The sequence below is a fragment of the Mustela nivalis genome (assembly GCF_964662115.1).
Source record: "Mustela nivalis genome assembly, chromosome: 5".
NCBI lineage: Eukaryota > Metazoa > Chordata > Mammalia > Carnivora > Mustelidae > Mustela > Mustela nivalis.
Window position 1 is genome coordinate 121059332 of NC_139024.1, and position 21371 is coordinate 121080702.

The 21371-nt window shown below is 46.2% G+C and overlaps 1 protein-coding gene across 1 annotated transcript; it reads right to left on the minus strand.

The window, feature by feature from the left end:
• Positions 1-241: 241 nt before the first annotated feature.
• On the minus strand, positions 242-3737 carry LOC309865880 (DLA class I histocompatibility antigen, A9/A9 alpha chain-like). The gene is made up of 8 exons (XM_082732865.1): positions 3523-3737; positions 2993-3262; positions 2523-2798; positions 1644-1919; positions 1420-1524; positions 951-983; positions 767-814; positions 242-647 (listed from the first exon to the last, which is right to left on the minus strand). Exons 1-8 carry the CDS (start codon positions 3593-3595, stop codon positions 643-645), a joined length of 1086 nt encoding a protein of 361 aa, XP_082588991.1. The 5' UTR covers positions 3596-3737; the 3' UTR covers positions 242-642.
• Positions 3738-21371: the final 17634 nt, after the last annotated feature.

Genomic DNA, 21371 nt, shown 5'->3' on the forward strand with positions numbered 1-21371 from the left:
TTGCTGCACAAGGTCCTGGTGACAGGTGACGTCCAAGTCCCTGTGATCACAGCTCCTAGTGAGACAAGCTTCTGCTCAAGGGCCAAGGACACAGAGCTGCTGGACAAGTCACCCCTCAGCTGGGTGAGCAAGTCACCCCCATGATGCACTGAGCACACACTGGGCACAGGCCCCATCCCCGCTCATCTCCTCACAGCCTTCTGCCCCCACCCTCAACAGACTCAGCACAGTAAACGCATGGTCTCAGCGGTTCCATTTATTTGATATCTCAATTTTACAAATTTCCTCTTTTGTTACCTCATCAACCCCATATGGAAGAATTAGGAAACACAACTCATGTCTGGATTCTCATTTTCAATACAGAAGTAAGTCATTTGTACTCAGCCCAGCATGAAATAAAGACAGAGATGGAGATGGTCCAGCCCTGCCTCTTTTGGAACAGGAAAGCACATCAGAAAGGAGAATAAAATCAGAATAGGGAGGGGTCTGGTGGGCAAATCTCCTCATGTCCTCACATATGCTCAAAGGAACTCAGACACATTCTGACATCTTCTGCACAAACAGAGTCAGGGGTTGCTGATGTCACCAAGTGGGGGGTGTGAAGAAATCTTCCATCTCTTAGCTCCCACAAGGCAACTGGTCTCACACTGTGAAAAAAAATCATGTACAAATTGAGGTCAGTCTCACAAGTGGGGACATCTCAGCAGCCCCCCTCATGAGCAAAGTGTCCCTAGTGCCCCAACCCTTCCCACATCAGGGGCTCCACCTTTAGCAGCTGTGAGAGACACATCAGAGCCCTGGGCACTGTCATCACCTAGGGGAGAACAAACAGGACATGGTCAGAGCCCACAGGAGAGGAGACTACAGGAGGAGCTATGGGGTGTGTGAGCTCCCCATGGGGTCCGGTCTACACTATCCCAGGGTCTCAGGGATCACCCCTCCATACGTACGTGCAGCATGAGAGTAGCCTGGTTTTTTCTCTCCTGTGGGGGAAAAATATCATGTCAGAGGCCTGGGACAGGGCTGGGCTATGAGATCCTAGAGGAAGCTCCCAGTCCTGGTTGTAAATAAAGTTTCCAGAATTGTAATAGAACACCGAGGACATGACAGAAAACATGAAAAATGAGGTGAGGAGTCACTGGGTCACCGGACTTGCTGGCATTCTGTCCTCAGCAGGGACTTCCCTCTCTGTCCTGTGACTGCTGGGCATGAGGTCCCCATCATCAGAATTAACAAGATGAAAATGTGTCTTTCATTTTCACAAGCGTCTGCTACAGAGTGCGTGTTCATGATCTGCTCCAGAGCAGGCAATTCCATTTGTGAGGATGGTATTTCCCAGTAACAAGGCAGGACAGTCTGCTACCTAGGAGACTCCCCAGAGGGACAAGAAACCTCAGATCTCCCCACTCCATTCCTTACCTGAGCACTTCCTCCAGAACACAAATCCAAGCACTGCAATGACCACCAGGAGAGCCAGGAGAGCCAGAACAGCAATGATCCACATGATGAGATTGCTAGGTGGCTCTGGAAATGGAAAGAAGGAGAGGGTTGCAGAGCTCTGGTAAGTGTGCTGGCTCTGCTGAAGTTCTCCAGAAGGCCTTCTGCTTTCCTTATGAAGAGGCTCTACCCAAAACCCTCCTTACCCCATCTCAAGGTGACAGGCTTGGGCAGTCCCTCATGCTGCACGTGGCATATGTATTTCTGCTCCTCTCCAGAAGGCACCACCACAGCCACCCACTTCTGGAAGGTTCCATCTCCTGCAGGCCTGGTCTCTACAAGCTCTGTGTCCTGGGTCAGGTCCTCTCCATCTCGCTGCCAGGTCAGGGTGATCTCCGCAGGGTAGAAGTCCAAGGCCCAGCACCTCAGGGTGACATCACGATCAGAGATGGGGTGGTGGGTTACGTGTGTATTGGGGGGTTCTGAGGAAGAGAATCAGAAAATCCACACTTGGGTTTGCCTTTATGGCCACTGAAACGGCATTCATGTGACCATCCAGAGATGAACTGGGTATTGGTTCGGGTGGAAGAAGCACAAAACCCAGTCACCAGCCCAGCCCTTGGGATCTTCTAATCCTGGAAAGTTCTAGACTCAGGGAGAGCGTCCAGGATAGGAGGCTGTAGGTTTAAGGGAGAGTGTGCACTAATGGTCCTGAATGTGGCCGGGGTTGAATGACTCAAAACACCCAGTCAGACCTCCAAAGATGTTTGTATTGGAGAAAAAGGCCTTGAGGGGTTCTGTCATGGTTTCCAGGGTGGCTGCCAGGGTCAAAGGGAACCGCTGATGGGTTATTGTAGGGATGGTCTCCACCTGTCTCCTGAGAGAGACTGGATTCCTCATTTGTCCTTTAGAAAAAAGTCACCCTCTGGCTGAGTCACTCTCTAGTAGGAACCTGAACACCCAGGCGGACCTCCCTCTCCCCTCCCATGGGAGGGCGCCGTTCTGACTTGAGTCCATTTTCCCTTCCTGGTGGGAAGCCAGCCCCAGGGGAGGGGAGATCAGGGAGGCCCCGGGACCCCTGGTACCTGCTCGCTGCAGCGTCTCCTTCCCGTTCTCCAGGTACCTGCGGAGCCACTCCACGCACTCTACCTCCAGGTAGTTCCTGTAGCGCTCTGCCGTACGGGCCGCCTCCCACTTGCGGCGGGTGATCTGCGCCGCCGTGTCCGCCGCGGTCCAGGAGCGCAGGTCCTCGTTCAGGGCGATGTAATCCGCGCCGTCGTAGGCTAACTGACTGTACCCGCGGAGGAGGCGCCCGTCGGGCCCCACGTCACAGCCGTACATGCGCTGGAAGGTGTGAGACCCTGGCCCCGCCCCGACAGGCAAGCGGTTAAGTCCAAACAGAAAGTAAAACCGCCTAAAAGTTCCCGCGGGTTCTTCCGGCTTAAGGATGCGGGGCGGCAGAGGGGCAGCGGGAGGGTCCCTCAGACTCGGGTGACACTGAGACCCGGATATCGGAGAATGAGGGTCGTGACCTGGACCCGGCCCTGTCGCTCACCGGCCTCGCTCTGGTTGTAGTAGCCAAGCGCGGTCTGCAGGTTCACTCGGTAAGTCAGTGCGGTGTCCTTGCAGGTCCGCGTCTCCCGGTCCCAATACTCCGGCCCCTCCTGCTCCATCCACGGCGCCCGCGGCTCGTACCTCTGACTGGCAGAGTCGCTGTCGAACCGCGAGAACTGCGTGTCGTCCACGTAGCCGACGGCGATGAAGCGGGGCTCCCCGCGGCCGGGCCGGGATACCGCGGTGTAGAAATACCTCAGGGAGTGGGAGCCTGCGGGCGCGGAGGGGCTGAGACCCCGCCCGACCCTCCTCCCGGCGCGGGGCCCGGGGCCCGGGTGGAGGCGGCCGGGAAGACAGGGGGAGGGGGCACCGAGAGGGGGAGAGCAGGGCGGAGGCGGGGAGGGACGGGGGAGCACAGGCCGGGACGGGGATGGGGGCGGCGGAGAGGCGCCTTCCCCGGGGTACGCGTCCCCGCCCGGCGGTCCCCTCGCTCCCGCCCCGCAGAGCCCTTTCCTCCCGCCCCGCACTCACCCGCCCAGGTCTCGGTCACGGCCAGCGCCCCCCACAGCAGCAGGAGGAGGGTTCGGGGCATCACAACTTCCATCTTCAGAGTCTGAGGAGACGGTGAGTCTCAGCTGGGCTCGGAGGCGGGTGAGGAGACTTTATAACCCGAAATCGCGGCCGCTGATTGGCTTCGCCAGAAACCCGGCACCTAATGGGAGCGCCAGCTGGGGCTGTGTCATGAGTATCCAGGCAGGAGGAGGTGACACAGGTTGGGAGAGAGACAAGTGAAACCCAGAGAGATGGGGATTCCCCAACACTGGGCTTCCCCACCCCAGACACCGCCCTGGGGCCTGCGAGGCGACCCAGGGACCTGGGACTTTGCCCCGACCCCTCACCTACTGCACAGAGCGCTCTTTGTCACAACGTCCCCCTGAGCCGAGGCAAACATTCTGTTCACAGGGTATCTGCACACTCTCACAGATGACTGAGGATCCCAAGGATCATTTTGTGTCTGTGGGTTATCTCTATCAGTAGTAGGAATTATCTATCATAGTAGGAATTAAACAGGTTTAAAAATTCATTAATTCATTTAGAATCATATTAATAGTCTATGTCATGAAAACAGAAATATTGTTTTTATGTAAAATAACTATTTCTACAAATAAAAAGCATAGTGAGAAGAGTGATGTTCTTGCTTTTTACATTTTTGCAAGACCCTTTCTTGTCTGTCTCCTTAGAAGAGCCCTGGATGTTCAGATTTGATTCTGCCTTTATTGTGTTGTTTTGGTTGATATGTATGAAAAAATTTACAATCTTACACAAATGTGGGAGAAGAGTATGTTTCATAACCTCAGATAATTACGGCTATTCATCTTAGGTACTGTGTTCAAATGACACAAGTTGTACTTTCTCTAAGGTTATTTGCAAAGTGGAACTTGAAAGAGTATCATTGACTCTGTCCTCTGATGCATTAAAATCCACAGGCCCATCTTGCACACTGAATGGATCTTGTACTAATGCATGATTTTTTAAAAAGTAATGTGTTGTTTAAAGTTATGTATGTGTCCAGTGTTGATGAGGTTAAAATTGAATTATCAAAAGTCATATTTGTTTTAATATTACCAGAGATCCCAATAGATCAGTAGTGGAAAGCTGTCAAGTTATTGGTACATCACAAGTTTTCCAAAATTCTGATTTTTCTCTTCAGACCTTACATTTTTGATGAAGGCAACAACAAGTACTCTCAGCTGTTGTATATGAGTTGATTTTAATGAAAGATTAACTTCATGTTCATTTTCCAGACACTGTCGGTCAGTTGTCCTAGTCTAAATAATCCAAGTTCTGTGTCGTTCATTCCTTCAGATAAAAATGTCATTCTGTAAAAAAACAAAAAAACAAAAAATGGCATTCTGTTAAAAAAAAAAGAGGCTAATTTCACACAAATTATTTTCTCTGGGGTTTATGTATGTAGAAGTGCTGTACATCCCATGCCATCACATATGACATGCTTAAATGTGAATTTGAGAATAATTACTAAGGATAATAATTTCTAGTGCTCTGATCAGCGTGTTTGAATGTGATACTAGTATTTTGTCCTACTTTTGTTTTTGAGGTATTTTATTTGCACGTAGGTATTATCTCCCTAGAAAAAGAGTCTCAGGATTTTCCCTCATGTGAGTTTTCATCTTGCTTCCTCATGGTCCATGATGCCAGCTGAGGTTGTCAGGACAATGAAACCAAACTGGAGGGATGGGGGAAGATTATCTGCTATTTTGGTAGATCTTTGAGTTGTACATCAAATTTGCTGCTGCTCACTTCACTCAGGTTTAACCTGTCCATAAGGTTCCCAGCAGTATTCCCAGCTTGGTGATCATCAGCAATTTCAATTCCCAATGTAACTGTGCTTCATCATCACAGTTAGAAACGGGATGATGACTTTGGAACATGGCCCAATAAGATCTGCCTTTGCCTCTCTTCTAGGCATTAATACTCTTGAGAGCATCTGCTGGGACATTCATGGGACCATTATGGTGGCTTGGGAAGATGGTGGAAAGAGTGGTTTTGGTTTTTTATGGAAGTGAGTAGTGGTGAAGAATAATAACATGGCCCTGTGCACCCATCACCTCCATTCTTGCTAAGTTTTACCTCAGTGCGAATGTCAATGATGTGAAAGGCAAATAATGTCTGAGTGATATTATGAAAAGAGTGTTAACCTCATGGATTGTATACAAGGGCCTCCGTGACTTCAGGTGTTCCCCAGACCACACTTGGAGAACAGCTGCTCTGAAAACTCTGGGAAAGTCTCCCGATGGTCCTGCCCTGGCCTCTTCCTCACTCAGCAGAATCCCTCTCCTTGAGCTGCACTTTCTTCCTCTGAAAACTCAGCACTGACTCTAGCCCCTGAGTGCATCTAGAAGAGACCTCACCTCCTTGAAATGTGATGGCAGAGAGGGTCCCCAGACTGGGAAGGGAGGTGGAGGGACAGGGATTTCCCTTTTCTAACTGGGGACAGTTTGTACCTGTAGGCACGAGATTCATACATAACCGACTTTGATTTTGTGACACATTGGCTTCATATGTATTCACATCCCAGACAGAAATCTGATATCGTCTATAAGAGAGATCATGTTGGTCTTTTCACTCTACATCTACATGTGTCTAATATGTTTGATTCAAGACCCAGAAAGCATGAAGCACAGCACCTACCAATACAACAGTCTGTGTGGAAGGAATTGTTCTGTATCCGCGCTGTCCAGTATGGTGGCCATGGGATGCGGGTGGCTCTTGAGATGCAGGTGACACTTGAAATGGGGCTGGTGTGCTGAGCAGTTGCATTTTTAATTGTTTTGAAAGAATAGGAATTTAAATAGCCACAGGTGGCTCATAGCTACTATTCAGACAGTACGTATGTAGAACGCTCTTAGTTGTCAGGATCCTCCTCAAAGAAGATACTGTGTGACTCATAAGTATATATGTATTAAATTTATCTTCAAATTGAAGACATGGATTGTCTGTGTGGGTCTGAAACATATCATATGCTTAAAATACAGCACCTAAGTGTAATTACCATGCATTGAGACAGCTGAAGTGTACAAAAAATAACCAAAACATGATGTATCACATCTAGGTCAGTATGTGTTCAAAAACGCCCATCCCAGGAGCTCTTTGTTGTCTCTATTTCTTGGGTGTCTTGGGTCTTATCTGTGTTCATCTGATAAACAGAAGCAGATACATAAGTCTTTACCAAGCCCAGGTGAGAGGATTTATTGAACATACATGGATCAGATACTTTGTAGGCTCTGTACATACTTGTAAACGTCATAAAGCAGAAGAGGGACTTCTTAGAATCCATTACGTTATTATCTTTTACCTCTCTCTCCTCCCCACACTCTTGCTCAAATTCAAACAATTCTGTTTCCCTTCACCCTTAAAGCCCTGTGCTCTTCATTTCTACTGAGGTAGAAATATACATGAAATGTTTACAATTTTGAGATGAAGAAATTCTTTTAAGTATGGCCCAGTGATGAAAACCCATCAAGAAAAACTTGCAATATCTGCATGTCAACCCCACACTCACAAAGATACAAACACATGTCATGATCGAACTGAAAGATACAAACACAATCTTGGCAGTCAGAAGGGTAACATTCATTATCGTTCTTCAACCAAGACCACCAGGAGCTCCTGCAGGCCCTCAAGTTGGATCTATTACCCGTTTCAGTGAGAGAGATTGCACCCCTTTGGGGGCCACGGGGCATCTTAATATGAAGGTGTTGGAACCTAAGGGACATGGGCTTTGGATGGGAGTTTTGGAGAGGATCCGTGGAAGTGGGGCCCATTCCCCACTGCGTGTTGTCAGGACGTGTGGGTGATCCTATGGTTGAGCATCTCAGTGAGTCCACTCTCCAGCAGGCCAGACCAGAGTGAGGAGAGAGCAGTGATGGTGGAGAAACAGCGATTGCTCACATCGGCTGACACAGGGAGATGCGTGTTATTCCCTGGGTTGTGCAGTGCCTTGTTGTTCTGTAATGACACAGAGTGATGTCATGGTTTCAGAATGTCCTTGTCTGATCCTGATGTTCTGTGAGGTGACTGGCTTATGTCCCACAGGAGAAGAATATGGCCAAGTGGTGGACATTAGCCAGATTCTGACCACGCCGAGCTCAACTGTCAGTGTCAGACCAGCTCCCAGTGTTTGAGGCTGCTGGCTCTTCTCTGTTTAATTCCATATTTTAGGGGTGCCTAGGTAGCTCAGTGGGATAAGCCTCTGCCTTTGGCTCGAGTCATGATGTCAGGGTCCTGGGATCGAGTCCCGCATCGGGCTCTCTGCTCAGCAGGGAGCCTGCTTCCGCCCCCCTCTCTGCCTGCCTCTCTGCCTACTTGTGATCTCTGTCTGTCAAATAAATAAAACATTTTTTAAAAATTCCATATTTTAAAAGAGCTACAACTAATTCAAAACATGATCATAGAATTGGTGTTTCTCTTTTCCTTGGGTAAATACCCAAGAGTGGAATTGTTGGATTATATGGCAAATCACTATGTTGTACACCTGAAATGAGGGTAACATTGTGTGTCAAGTGCAGTCAAATAATAAAAAAAGAAAAAGAAAGAAAAGAGAATTACAAATGTTAGAGGGGCGCTTGGGTGGCTCAGTGGGTTAAGGCCTCTGCCTTCTGCTCAGGTCATGATCCCAGGGTCCTGGGATGGAGCCCCGAGTCAGGCTCTCTGCTAGGCAGGGGGCCTGCTTCCCTTCCTCTCTCTCTGCCTGCTCCTCTGACTACTTGTGATCTCTGTCTGTCAAATAAATAAAATATTTTTTTAAAAATGTTAGAAAACAATTTGGGAAGGTGGAAATGAAACATCAAACCAATATACTATAATGAGAAAACAAACAAATATGAGAATGTGGAATAAGTAATAGGAATAAAGCTATAAAATAAATCTATGTACTTGGCAAAGACGAAAGTAAGGGATGAGAGTGTTCATCAGAGGGTCAGGAAAACTGTCGTAAGGTTGATGGAAGTGATCACTGGGACACAATTTTTAATAGGGGCTTTAGAAAAATGTTTCCACAAATGCTATGTGCTTATATTGTGAAACAGACATATTCTTTGAGGAGTTTATCCTAAGGAGATAATTACAAACATTTACAAGGATGTGCATTCACTTGTGGTTTATAGAAACAAAGAACGGGGGGCGCCTGGGTGGCTCAGTGGGTTAAGGCCTCTGCCTTCTGCTCAGGTCATGATCCCAGGGTCCTGGGATGGAGCCCCGAGTCAGGCTCTCTGCTAGGCAGGGGGCCTGCTTCCCTTCCTCTCTCTCTGCCTGCTCCTCTGACTACTTGTGATCTCTGTCTGTCAAATAAATAAAATATTTTTTAAAAAATGTTAGAAAACAATTTGGGAAGGTGGAAATGAAACATCAAACCAATATACTATAATGAGAAAACAAACAAATATGAGAATGTGGAATAAGTAATAGGAATAAAGCTATAAAATAAATCTATGTACTTGGCAAAGACGAAAGTAAGGGATGAGAGTGTTCATCAGAGGGTCAGGAAAACTGTCGTAAGGTTGATGGAAGTGATCACTGGGACACAATTTTTAATAGGGGCTTTAGAAAAATGTTTCCACAAATGCTATGTGCTTATATTGTGAAACAGACATATTCTTTGAGGAGTTTATCCTAAGGAGATAATTACAAACATTTACAAGGATGTGCATTCACTTGTGGTTTATAGAAACAAAGAACGGGGGGCACCTGGGTGGCTCAGTGGGTTAAGCCACTGCCTTCGGCTCAGGTCATGATCTCAGGGTTCTGGGATTGAGCCCCGCATCGGGCTCTCTGCTCAGCGGGGGGCCTGCTTCCCTTCCTCTCTCTCTGCCTGCTTCTCTGCCTACTTGTAATCTCTGTCTGTCAAATAAATAAACAAAATCTTTAAAAAAAAACAAACAAAAACAAAGAACAGAAGTTATGTAATGGCTATAATCAATATGATGAAGGTAAGTACGAATAGTGGAACATTAACGTGTCAGGGATTAACCATGTGATTTACACAGAGGGTTGAACTTAATCATGGAAGCAAACTCTGGAGGCACCCCGTAGGGCATTTCTTTGTTCAGACAGGGAAAGGGAGACTCAGGGAGAAGGATGTGGTGGAGCCAGTGTTCAGCCTAAAAGGTTTGTCTCCCAGAGACCTTGTTGATTTGTTCATTGTTTCTTGTCTATCAGGGGGTAGGTATGTCTGTGCAGTCCAGGAAAGTGAGCTGTTGCAGTGTTCCAGAATGTTCTGTGATAGGAGGCTGGGAGGCTCAGAGCCTAGGAAGACATTAAGGAGCAATGTGACTTGGCTGCTCAAATCACACTAAAGTCCATTATCCAGTGAACATCTTTTTCTTTTTTTTTAAGATTTTATTTATTTCTTTGACAGAGAGAGATCACAAGTAGGCAGAGAGGCAGGCGATAGAGAAAGAGGGGAAGCAAGCTCCCTGCCAAGCAGAATGCCAGAAGACCCTGAGATCATGACCTGAGCAGAAGACAGAGGCTTAACCCTCTGAGCCACCCAGGTCCCCTCCAGTGGACATCTTGAAGTCTCCAGGGAATCAGTATCAGCTGGCCTCTGGAGCTACAGTGCAGAGCAAGGGTGACACCCTGTTGACAGGACACTGGCACTGTCATGTGGGAGATGGGCATGGAGCAGAAATGACAGAGGAAAACGTAAGTCGCTCCTGAGATGACTGTTGTGTGGAGAAAGGTCATGATATCATGAAAGTAGAAACCAGGAGACCTAGCAGGTCCCTTACCAGTAGGATCAGTCACATTTACAGGATGCAATAGACATATGGGTGTGAAACAAAAACACAACTACACACAGTGCTGTACAATCATGGAACAGGAAAGAGCTGTGGGAAACTAACAATATGACCATAGGAATGAATAATTGAGTGGATACACTGGATGATAACTGTTTTCCCTCCCTCAAGTCATACAATCGGAATGTGATGGTAGCAGGAGAGAAAACCTATTTGTTTCTCGATCAAATGTTTCCAACAAGTTAATAACAACATTTTTAAAAACGATGGTGAGAGGTGCCTGGGTGGCTTAGTCATTAAGCATCTGCCTTTGGCTCAGGTCATAATCCCAGGGTCCTGCCCTGGTACCTGCTCAGCGGGAAGCCTGCTTCTCCCTCTCTCACTTACCCTGTTGTTTTCCCTCTGTCGCTGTGTTTCTCTCTGTCGAATAAATGAAATCTTTTTTTTTTTTTTTTTAAATGAGGTGAGCAGCAATGGCCACGGTCGCCAAACTGTGGAAAGAACCAAGATGCCCTTTAATGGACGAATGGATAAGGAAGATGTGGTCCATATACACTATGGAGTATTATGCCTCCATCAGAAAGGATGAATACCCAACTTTTGTAGCAACATGGACGGGACTGGAAGAGATTATACTGAGCAAAAGAAGTTAAGCAGAGAGAGTCAATTATCATATGGTTTCACTTATTTGTGGAGCATAACAAATAGCATGGAGGACATGGGGAGTTAGAGAGGACAAGGGAGTTGGGGGAAATTGGAAGGGGAAGTGAACCATGAGAGACTATGGACTCTGAAAAACAATCTGAGGGTTTTGAAGGGGCGGGGGGGGGGTGGGAGGTTGGTTACCAGGTGGTGGGTATTATAGAGGGCACGGATTGCATGGAGCACTGGGTGTGGTGCAAAAATAATGAATACTGTTATGCTGAAAATAAATAAAAAATAAATTTTAAAAAATGAGGTGAATAGGAAATGATGAAAAAAATTTCAAGAATATTTCTACAACTTTATAGGGATAAACACACTTGTTGAGAGACCCACCGAAATTCTTACCTAGAGCAGGTGAGAGGAGACCCACACCATGACACATCATATGAAATGTCAGAAAGAGGGTGGAAGGGTAGATGCCTTGAAAACTCTCAGAGGCAACAACATGGGCCTGTGGGCTGGAAGGCATGAGACAAGGCCCCCAAATCCCGAGGACATCTCTGTCCAGCACAGTCTCTGTCATGTTACTGTGTGACAGTCTCCTCAGATGTGAGAGTTTCTGTTCTCCTTTCCACGTTTCCTTCCACAGGACAGCAGTAGGCAGAGTGGGACAAATGATGGAGAAAACCAAACAAGGGGAGCACATGGGATCCCGGCCACAGGGAGCCAGCAGGAGAGAGGCCTAGTTCCCCCAGGAGGAGCTCCAGGGGGTCTGGGTGTCAGCCCTGCCCCAGGGATGCAGGCATCCCCTCCCCATGGGGTAGGACTGAGGGCTGCACGCCAGGCAGCTGCACAGACATGAAGATGGGAGAGGAGTGGATGGGCTCCGGTATGTTCATGATGTTTTACTCAGGGGGAGTGGAGGAAGGATTTAAAAGGAGCAAAAGAGAAAAAAAAGTAAATGAAGGAATAAGATATTTATTTACTCTGGGGAAAATAAAAAGTTGATTCAGGAAAGAGATCGCAATCATAAGTCTACAGAAGACTCAGTTGTGACTAGTATTTCATGGTCATAATAAAGGAAACACTGAACATTGAGCTCATCGAAATTATCAAATAATTTTATGGAGCAGATGGGAGAGTGTGAAAGAGGAGCCAATTCAGGAAAGATGACACATAAACCTGAAGACCAGAGAAGGAGTCTGAGAAGCAGGCTGCTGAGAGGCACAGAAGCAATAATCAGAGAATCAGCCAGAAGAACTAATGCAGCTGTTCTCTGAGATTCAGGAAATGGGGTCATCAAAGCTTGGGGTCATCTGCAGAAGGATTTGACTTGTAAAGCCCTGTGCCTCTAACCATTGGCTACAAAGACAACATGGTGGGTGAGATGATGGGTCAGGACGAGTTCTGCATGGAGGCCATAGAGATGGGGCAGGAGCTGGAGGAGTCATGGGATCAAGTGTTGTTTTTATGGGATGATTTTACTTTGGTTTATTTAGTTTTGCTTTATGTTGCTGCATGGGAGTCATCCCAGCATGTTTGTAGGAGGAATGGCTGAGCCAGGAGGGAGGGGGAAGGGCATGATGCAAGTGAGTGAGGGGCCAGGTGTGCCTACATGGAGGGACAGCCTGAGACAGGAGGGCCCCTCCCCCATCACTGCTTAGAAGATGAGAACACAGGTGCAGAGGTGGGGAGTGAGGTGGGGGGCCTGTGCAGTTCTCACCTGAGTCCTTCTTTTCTGAGTGAGGAACAAATGAGCTCATCCCCTCAGAGGGGAGCAGGGAGAGAGTGGCGGAGGAAGTGAGAGGCAGCCCTCTCAGGATGGTGACAGGAGCTGACTGGGGAAATGACATCTGGAGATGGGGCCCTGAACTCTGTGCTCTTTACCTTAGAGAGAGAGAGACTTCCAGCAACAGGAGGATAGATAGATCATATATATATATATATATATATATATATATATATATATATATATAATATATTGTACATCATACATACTCATCATAATCAGAATGTAAAGGCTTTATTTACACTTTAAAAGAGAAGGAAATGGTAGGAAAATCAGCATCTCAGGGCACAGAGGTGGAAGGGCTGGGCCTGCCTATCTGTGCTGTGGGCAGAGGACTCACAGAGCCTTTGCTTGATGTTGTAGGACTCTGCCCTCTGGGGGGCCAACCAGGGTCTTTCCCTTCTTTTTGGGGTGTGCTCATTGTTTTATTTATTATTATCCTGTCTTTTCATGTTTTCAAGACAATGGTTTTTCTACATTGCATGGCCTTTTAAGCTATGTTACTGGAAGAATTTATCCATACAATCTAGCCCACCTGGTTCAGACAAAGAAATTCAAAAGTGAAATAGTTCAGTGAAAAGATGATTGGTTGGTGATGATGAAGAAAACTCAGGTTCAGATAAGAACCTGAGTTTTCAATCATGGTCTGAGGATGATCTGTCAGGTGTTAGGGATTTTAGGGTAGTTTCTTTTTTAAACATTATTCATTCACCTGCAAGAGAATTCAATAGATACAATGTTCAAAAATAAAGAAGTCATATGGTCATCCCTCATCCTCCAGTAACCCACGTTCTCTACCCAAAATCCAGCGCAGTCAGCCATTTGTCATGTCTCCTATTTGAAAAATACACCTGTGCCCTAATGTCCACTGTTATATCAGGAAACAAGCTCAGGCCACAGACTGGGAGAAAATATTTGCAAATCACAAATCACAGTGTGATAAAGGACTTGTTTTAGAATACTCATAAAACCCTTAAAAAGGACCAATAAGAAAACAACTCATTAAAAAATGAGCAAAAGTATGGAGAGCTGAAGATGTACTCATGGGTAATAAGCGCATGAAAAGATGTTCAGCAGCAGGTATCATCAGGGAAATGCAGGTGACAACAGTGATCTTCCATCACGCACTGTTAGATGGTGGGAATCCAGACAATGATAAGTGTCACCTGCTGACCAGGACAGGGAGCCACAGAAAGCTTCAGTCACTAACGGCGGGGAAGAAAGAACAGCACAGCTGCCGTGGGAGAAGGTCAGCAGCTTCTTACAAAGTCAAACATAGACTAAGCACACAAGCTGCTGATCCCCCTGTAAGGTATTTACCCAAGTCATTTGAGAACTCATGTTTGCACAACAACCTGCATGCAAATCGTCCCAGCGGAACAGCCGTCACCTGTGGGCTGTACTTCGTGACTTCCTACAAAGACTATGGACAGGGACAAAGCCAAAGAAGGAACTTCACAGGGAGCATCTGGATTAGATGACCTCAAGCCAGGGGGTGAAGGTCAACTTCATCCATGATGAGCGAGTGATCACTGTATGTTCTTGCAATGTTGTGTGGAGAACAGCCTGCCCAGGTGTGGTTTTCCCAAACCCCACAGCATCCCAGCCTGATTCACAATGAGAGACAGTCTACAAAGTACCCATACCATCTCCTCAAACATGTCAGGGTCATGAAAAACAAGGACAGTCTGAGACACGGTCACAGCCAGAGGAGCCCGAAGAAGCCATAATGGGACTCAATGAGGCCACTTGGATGGGATCTGGGGAGAGAAAACAAAACCATGACAGCAAATCCGGTGTGGAGATCAGTAATAATGTATGAATATTGTGTCATTAGCTGTGACAAATGCACGACAGTTAGATTGGGGTTAACGACAGGACAAGAGAGTTTGGGGTGCTCAGGGACTCTGCACCAACCTTGTCACTTCTCTGTAAATCTCCAACTATTCTATGATAAGAGTGTCTTTTGTAAAACAGCCCTCAGAGAGGGAATCAGTCCAGGACCATCGAGGATCTACTTTTCAGTTTTCCTGGACTTGTGATCCAGGGACTGGAGAGACGGGTCAGGGGAGGACAGATGGCAACTCAGACACGGGGCAGGGCTCCAGAGCGCTCCTCTCTCCGGATCCCTGTCCCACCGCTGCACCTGCCCCCCAGCGCTGCTCAGAAGGCCCCTTACTCTCCACCTGGACACGGAGTTGGAAGTTCCTCCCTCTGGACACGACTCAGCGCAGCCTCGTGCGCCCCCTGGCGGTGAAGGACGGGAGCGCAGCAGCGCCCCCCCGTGTGGCAACAGGGCTGAGAGCAGAAGACCTGAGGGGTCTTTGAGTTTCTCCCCAGGGACCTCCCCGGGGTCTCCTGGGCTCCCCAGCAGGGACACAGGGCTGTACACACAGGAGAAGGGCCAATCCAGGGTCAGTCTCCAGTTTGAATGATCTAACTATTTATATTCAAACAAATTGATTCTTCATTCTGCCTCTCCAGGCTTTCAATGAAGTTTACCTATGGAATTTTACTATATATCTTTCTTTTTGTACTAGAATTCCTATTTGGTCTTCTTAGTTAATTCTGCTTCTTTGTTCCAGTTCCCTTTCTGTTCTCTATTTAATAACAAGATTTTCTAACATTCCTTCAACACATATTTATTCAGTTCTTTGAACATATTTCCTGAAGCTGCATCGGAGCCTTTGGTGCCAATTCCCACATCTGGGCGCACTGGGAATACGTTTCTGTTGACTTTCTCAATAGAGTCACACATTTCTGTTTGAATAAGTCATACATTTCTTTGTATGTCTGGTAATATGTTCTTTAAAAGTGATTATGCAATTTATATTTAAACAAATCTGGAATCTATTTTATTTTTTTGAAGAATGTTCTTTTCCTAGAATTGTTGAACCTGCACAGACCCCACTATGGTCTGAGCCCCTGCAGTGCTGACAGCTGTTGCCTGTGCCCTGTTTTTCTGCATCCAGTGACTGCATTTTCTCCCTGGGTCCTGAGTGAGCTGCCCTCTGTCTGTTCGATTAGTGGCCACTCAAGGATGTGCAGTTTCTACTCAGATTTTGACACTCACCTTCGCTGTGGTTACCTTGTTCCTGAGATTTCCCCGAAACTTCCAAGTGCCTTACCAACCATGAAGTCTGACATTTGATGCATTCATCCGGTATTGAAAGGAAAGGGTTAAGGTGTAGGCAGGGAGAGGCAGGGGTCCCCTGGCTGAGAGACAATTCCTGGCAGGCAGAAGCTCTAAGTCAGAGTCAACAAGAGATAAGGAAACAGACCCCTGGCCTCCAATGGGTCGAATGGTTGGGAGTTCTTTGGCAGCTATAGTGTATCACAGAAAATGACCAAACCCCAAAGAAGTAAGTCATTAATGGTTTCTCAATGGTCCTTGCTCAAGCCAAGATGGCAGAGGACTCTCAAGGCCATGAGCTTCCCAGTCAGTTCTCAAGAAGAGACTGCCACTGAAAGCCTCAGTGGCAGCCCTTTTGGACCCTTCTCACTCTAGAGAGGGTTGTCTTCCTGTTCTCACCTTCACTAATCAACTTTCACTTCCCTTCACCTCCCCTTTTTAAAAAGATTTTATTTATTGTACAGAGAGAGATTGCAAGCAGGAAGAGAGGCAGGCAGGGGTGGGGGTGGGGAACAGGTTCCCTGCAGAGCAGAGAGCCTGATGTGGGGCTTTATCCTGGACCCTGAGATCATCCTGAGCCAAAGGCAGAGGCTTAGCCCAATGAGTCACCCAGGCCCCCCTCCCTTCACCCTTCTGTGTCTGTGAGATTCATTCTTAGACTCCATGAGATAAGAACCCTGTTATCCTGTAACATATGTGGCAAGTTGGCATGGAAAATCATCACACTTCATCCATCACAGGGACTCCTCTGGCCTGTGTAATGCAAATTTGGGTAATTTCCCCTTGTAAACTTTTTCTAGTATTTCCTGTGGGTCAAACACAGCTGGTTATTCAAGGCACGATAAAATAAGGTGTGACCTTCCCAGCAAGGCAAGATCTCTTCTTAGGTTCCCAAAGGCTCTCCTTGGAGTACCTTTTTTTTTTTTTTTTTTTTTGACTTAGAGCACAAGTAGGCAGAGAGGCAGTCAGAGGGTGGAGAAGCAGGCTCCCCACTGAGCAGAGACGCCCCCCCCCCAAGGATGAGGGGCTTGATCCTAGTGATGAGGGAGCAGGAGGCAGGCTGAAGACAAAGCAAAAGCTGGCGCCTTGTACCCCCCACCCCATCCACTTTCCCTCTGTCATTTGTGTAGCATCCCTCAGGCAGCCCTAACTGCCATGAACAATAAGCAAATAGTTAACTTTCAGAGCTCACAATCCTGCTAGACAGGAGTCTCCCTTGGCTTACAAATGTCCTAAATCTCACTAACAAAGATGATTGATAGCTGGATTGTGACATCCCACCAAAAAGTCTCCCAACTATCTTAATGTTAATGGCTGGTCTAAAGACAACATTGATCAAGCTTCAAGGGCAAGGCCTAAGGTAGGCCTTGGACATCCTGGCACCTTGTAGGCCCTCTTTAGCATATGAAAACTCCGTTGAAACCTCCCTTCCCCTCACCTTCCCCCAACTTCAGGGTACATAACCTGCCATCCCTCACAACCCGGGGCAGCAGCTCTTCCTGCCCACGGGTCCTGTCCCCGTGCTTTAATAAACCACCATTTTTCACCAAAGATGTCTTAAGAATTATTTCTTTAGTCGTCGGCTCCGAACCTCACCCCACCGTACCTGACTTAGGTTCTGGGACTTCATCACTATGAAGGATCCCAGGTCAGAACTATAGTATAGCCTATAAGTTTTAACATTCTTTTTATAACCAGCTTATGCTAACTAAGAAACTGTGGCCAGCTGACCATAGATAAGGGAGTCAGCAAGCAGCATAACAGGATAACGAATAGCAAAAATCTGTGTTTAACCCAGCTGTTTCTGGCTTCTGTATAATAATGCTTCTAATGCTTTGCTAAGAAATAAAAAATTGCTTAAACCCTCGCTCGCTGTGTAATCAAATAAAGTTATACCCTTCCCCTGTTAAGAATTTCCCCTACTACTAAGTAAAATTGATAAGGGTTGTCTCCCGTACCAAGGCCGGAGACATGCGGTTCAGCACGTATACAGATAAAGGTTAGAAACGTGCAATTCAACACGTACCCTCTACTGTATACTACCTGAACGGTGACTGGCCAGAATGTATGGTTGGTTTTAAAGGATTGGCTACCTGTGTGTAGGCCTTGCTGTAATGCTTTGAAATTACTGGCTAGAAAAGTGAGGGCTCTGATGTAATGGACTGTAAAATTCTATATTAAGTCATTCCCGAAACAGATCGGGGCTCTCAGACACTGACCCATCCCTCGCGGATTTCATGGTCAAGTGTCCCTGAGAGTCCGAGCATGCCCGAATAAAATCCTCTTGCTTATTGCATCCCACTAGTGGTCTGTGAGTGCGTCCTTGGGTGCGGGTCCTCTAGGGTCTTTCAACTAGGACCTGGGAATCTTGACCTGAGCCAAAGACAGACCCTTAACTGACTGAGCCACTCAGGTATCCCCTAACCCACTGGAACAATTTGGATTATAAAATTTAGGAAAGGACTGATCTCCTGTAACACTGCATGGCCTCAGTAGGATCTATCAGTTAAATATCTTCTGCAGAAAACAGGGCTCTGCGTCAGGATCCCAACCTAAGAGCCTCTTGCAGAATGTGTTTGCCCCAATGTGTCTGGCTAGTAAACTACCTCCTGACATACTGGATGATAATTATCTATCATCCAGATAATTATGGATTAATTATCAGATCAATAATTAATTTAAATTAATATTAATTAATCAATAATTAATATTAATTATTAATTAATAATTAATTTCCAGATTCCTAGGAAAAAAACACAGGCTCTCCCTGGCAAAGGGGACACTGACACACACACACACACACACACACTCTCTCTCTCTCTCTCTCCATTCCTCCTAATGGATTTGGGGCTTCTCCCTCATTTCCCAGGTTAATGGGTATCATTGGAACCCACTGTCTCTGGTTAGTCTGCTGCAGGATGGGGACTTTAGGAAATATCCTCAGGCAGCTGCTGAAACTTCCCTTGTTTTGGGGACGTTCCCTGTCTTCTCTGGCCTGACATGGACTGCCTACTTCCACTCTGATGGAAAAACAAACAGAAATCTGCATCTGCTCATCTGTCCCAGCTGACAGACTTTAGAGCAGGAACATTCTCTGCCTTCTGGGGGGCACTCTGCCTCTTCTGCCATGCCCTGCCCCTCCTCCTGTTTCTGCACCACCTGGGGTGTGGACTGAATACACTGCTCATTTCAGATTCCCCACCAAGGTCTCAGGAAAAAATTGACAATGGGTTGTGAACTGATTTCTAAAGGAGAATCCAAGTGAAATATAATTGGATATTTAAACTAATTTAAGTTTGTTGGTTTAATTAAGATAAATATGTCCATAAAGTTATCAGCATTAACTTTTTATTTTATTTATTCTACCAAGATTTAATGAAGGTCAAATAAGCTTTTGTGATCTCTGTTATAATTTTTTAACAGAAAGATAACTTAAAATGATGGTTAATTTTATGCCTTGGAGTTTTCATGGATAATTGGTTAAGATAGCTTTAAAAGTCTTTGCTAACCTGAAGCTTTAATGTTTTGCTTGGATAATAAATTGGGATTAAATTCATTGGACATGTAGCTCTTTTTCAAGCAGGATAAAGTACTAAAGCATAGTACTGGGCATAGACTTGTGCTTTTGACTTCTTATTACAAAGAAACTAATGATATTTGAGTTTGTTGTAAACATGCTTTGTGCTTAACTGATTCATAAATTTGCTGTCTAAAAAGTTCCGGTATAACAGTTATAATTGGTTACTGCTTAATTTTCACTAAAGACTAAGGTTTCTAAGAGTGCAGAATTCTGCTAAGTATAATTAATACTGATGAAATTAAGGGAAACAACTCTGTATGTAGAAAAGCAGGAGATATGTAAGAAAGATATAAGAAATGGGAATACATTTTTGTTAAATGTAAAAAAAGATAATTTTGTGCTAAATAAGATTGATTATTTCAAAAGAAATGGCTCAGGACAACATCTAAATGCAAAAGGTTTTAGAGGGTTTGTAAAGGGAAATCTTTGGGAAAAAATTGTCATATATGGTCAGAATGGACTAAGATTGAAATAAATTTTTTAAAAAGATTTTATTTGTCAGAGAGGAGGAAAGGTACAGAGAGAGAGAGAGAGAGAGAGACAGAGCGAAAGAGAGAGAAGCAGGCAGAGGCAGAAGCAGGATCTCCACTGAGCAAGGAGCCCCAAGCAGGGCTTAACCCCAGGACCCTAGGACCCTGGTGATGAAGTCCCAGAACCTAAGTTAGGTTCAGTGGGGTGAGGAGGTTCGGCGCCAACGACTAAAGAAAGAATTCTTAAGACGTCGTTGGTGCAAAAGGTGATTTATTAGAGCACGGGGATAGGACCCGGGGGCAGACGGGGATGCGGCTGCCCCGGGTTGTGAGGATAGGCATGTTATATACCCTGTGTTTGGGGGAAGGTGAGGGGAAGGGATGGGAGGTTTCAACTGAGTTTTCACATGTTAAGGAGCGCCTACAAGGTGCGGGGGTGGGGGCTTGCCCTTATGGCTTGATCAATGTCGTCTTTAGGTCAGGCATTAGTGGGTTAGGCCACTGCCTTTGGCTCGGGTCGTGATCTCAGGGTCCTAGGATCGAGTCCCGCGTTGGGCTCTCTGCTCAGCAGGGAGCCTGCTTCCTCCTCTCTGCTTGTCTCTCTGCCTACTTGTGATCTCTCTCTGTCAAATAAATAAATAAAATATTAAAAAAAATCAAGATAATTGGGAGATTCTTGGTGGGGTATTATGATCCGGCTATCATTTACATTCCCTTCTACCCCAGTCTCCTGCAGTTTATGGTGGGGAGAAACTCATTAGGGCTTCAGGAACTGAGAGTTATTTGACTCTGGAAATTTGTGCTACTGATAAGGTAACCTCCCTGTTTAGGTTTCTAGGACATCTGTAGAGCAAGGGAGATTCCTTCCTGTTCTGCAGGATTGCGATCCCTGCAAGTTAACTATTTATCATTTTATGGCAGTCAGGGGTGCCTGAGGAATGCTACACATATGGAGGGGAGCGGGTGAAGAGGGGGTGCAAGGCGCCAGCTTTTGCTCTGTCCTCAACCAGCCTCCTGCTCCCTCATCACTGGGACAATGACCTGAGCTGAAAGGCTTAACCACCTGAGTACCCAGGGATCCCTGAAATAAGTGGGTTTTAAAGGTGCACTGATAGAAGGTTGAAATTCCACTTTCTTTCACTTAAAAAAGACAAAGTTTTCTTAAATTATTGTTCTCCTTTTGGTTAGAAAATGAAAAAAGTTGTTTTCTCTTTATCTGCCTAGGAAAACCAGTTTCTGTATTTTGTCTTTTCAGGTCTTTGATTACTTAGTTAAAACTTCTCAGGATTTTGTTTTTGTTTTTGTTTTTTGTTAAGATCTCTATTTTTTATTTGAGAGGGAGTGAGAGAGAGTATGCGAGGGGAGAAGGTCAGACAGAGAAGCAGACTGCCCTTGGAGCTGGGAGCCTGATGCAGGACTGGATCCCAGGACTCCAACTCCACTTAGG

What these genes read in the sequence shown, in the direction of transcription:
- LOC309865880 (XM_082732865.1), bottom strand. Translation starts at nt 3,595, where the DNA reads ATGGAAGTTGTGATGCCCCGAACCCTCCTCCTGCTGCTGTGGGGGGCG. An exon ending in CGTGACCGAGACCTGGGCGG is followed by an intron (nt 3,263 to 3,522) that starts GTGAGTGCGGGG and finishes CCGCGCCCGCAG; the next exon opens with GCTCCCACTCCCTGAGGTAT. An exon ending in GCCTGTCACCTTGAGATGGG is followed by an intron (nt 1,525 to 1,643) that starts GTAAGGAGGGTT and finishes TTCCATTTCCAG; the next exon opens with AGCCACCTAGCAATCTCATC.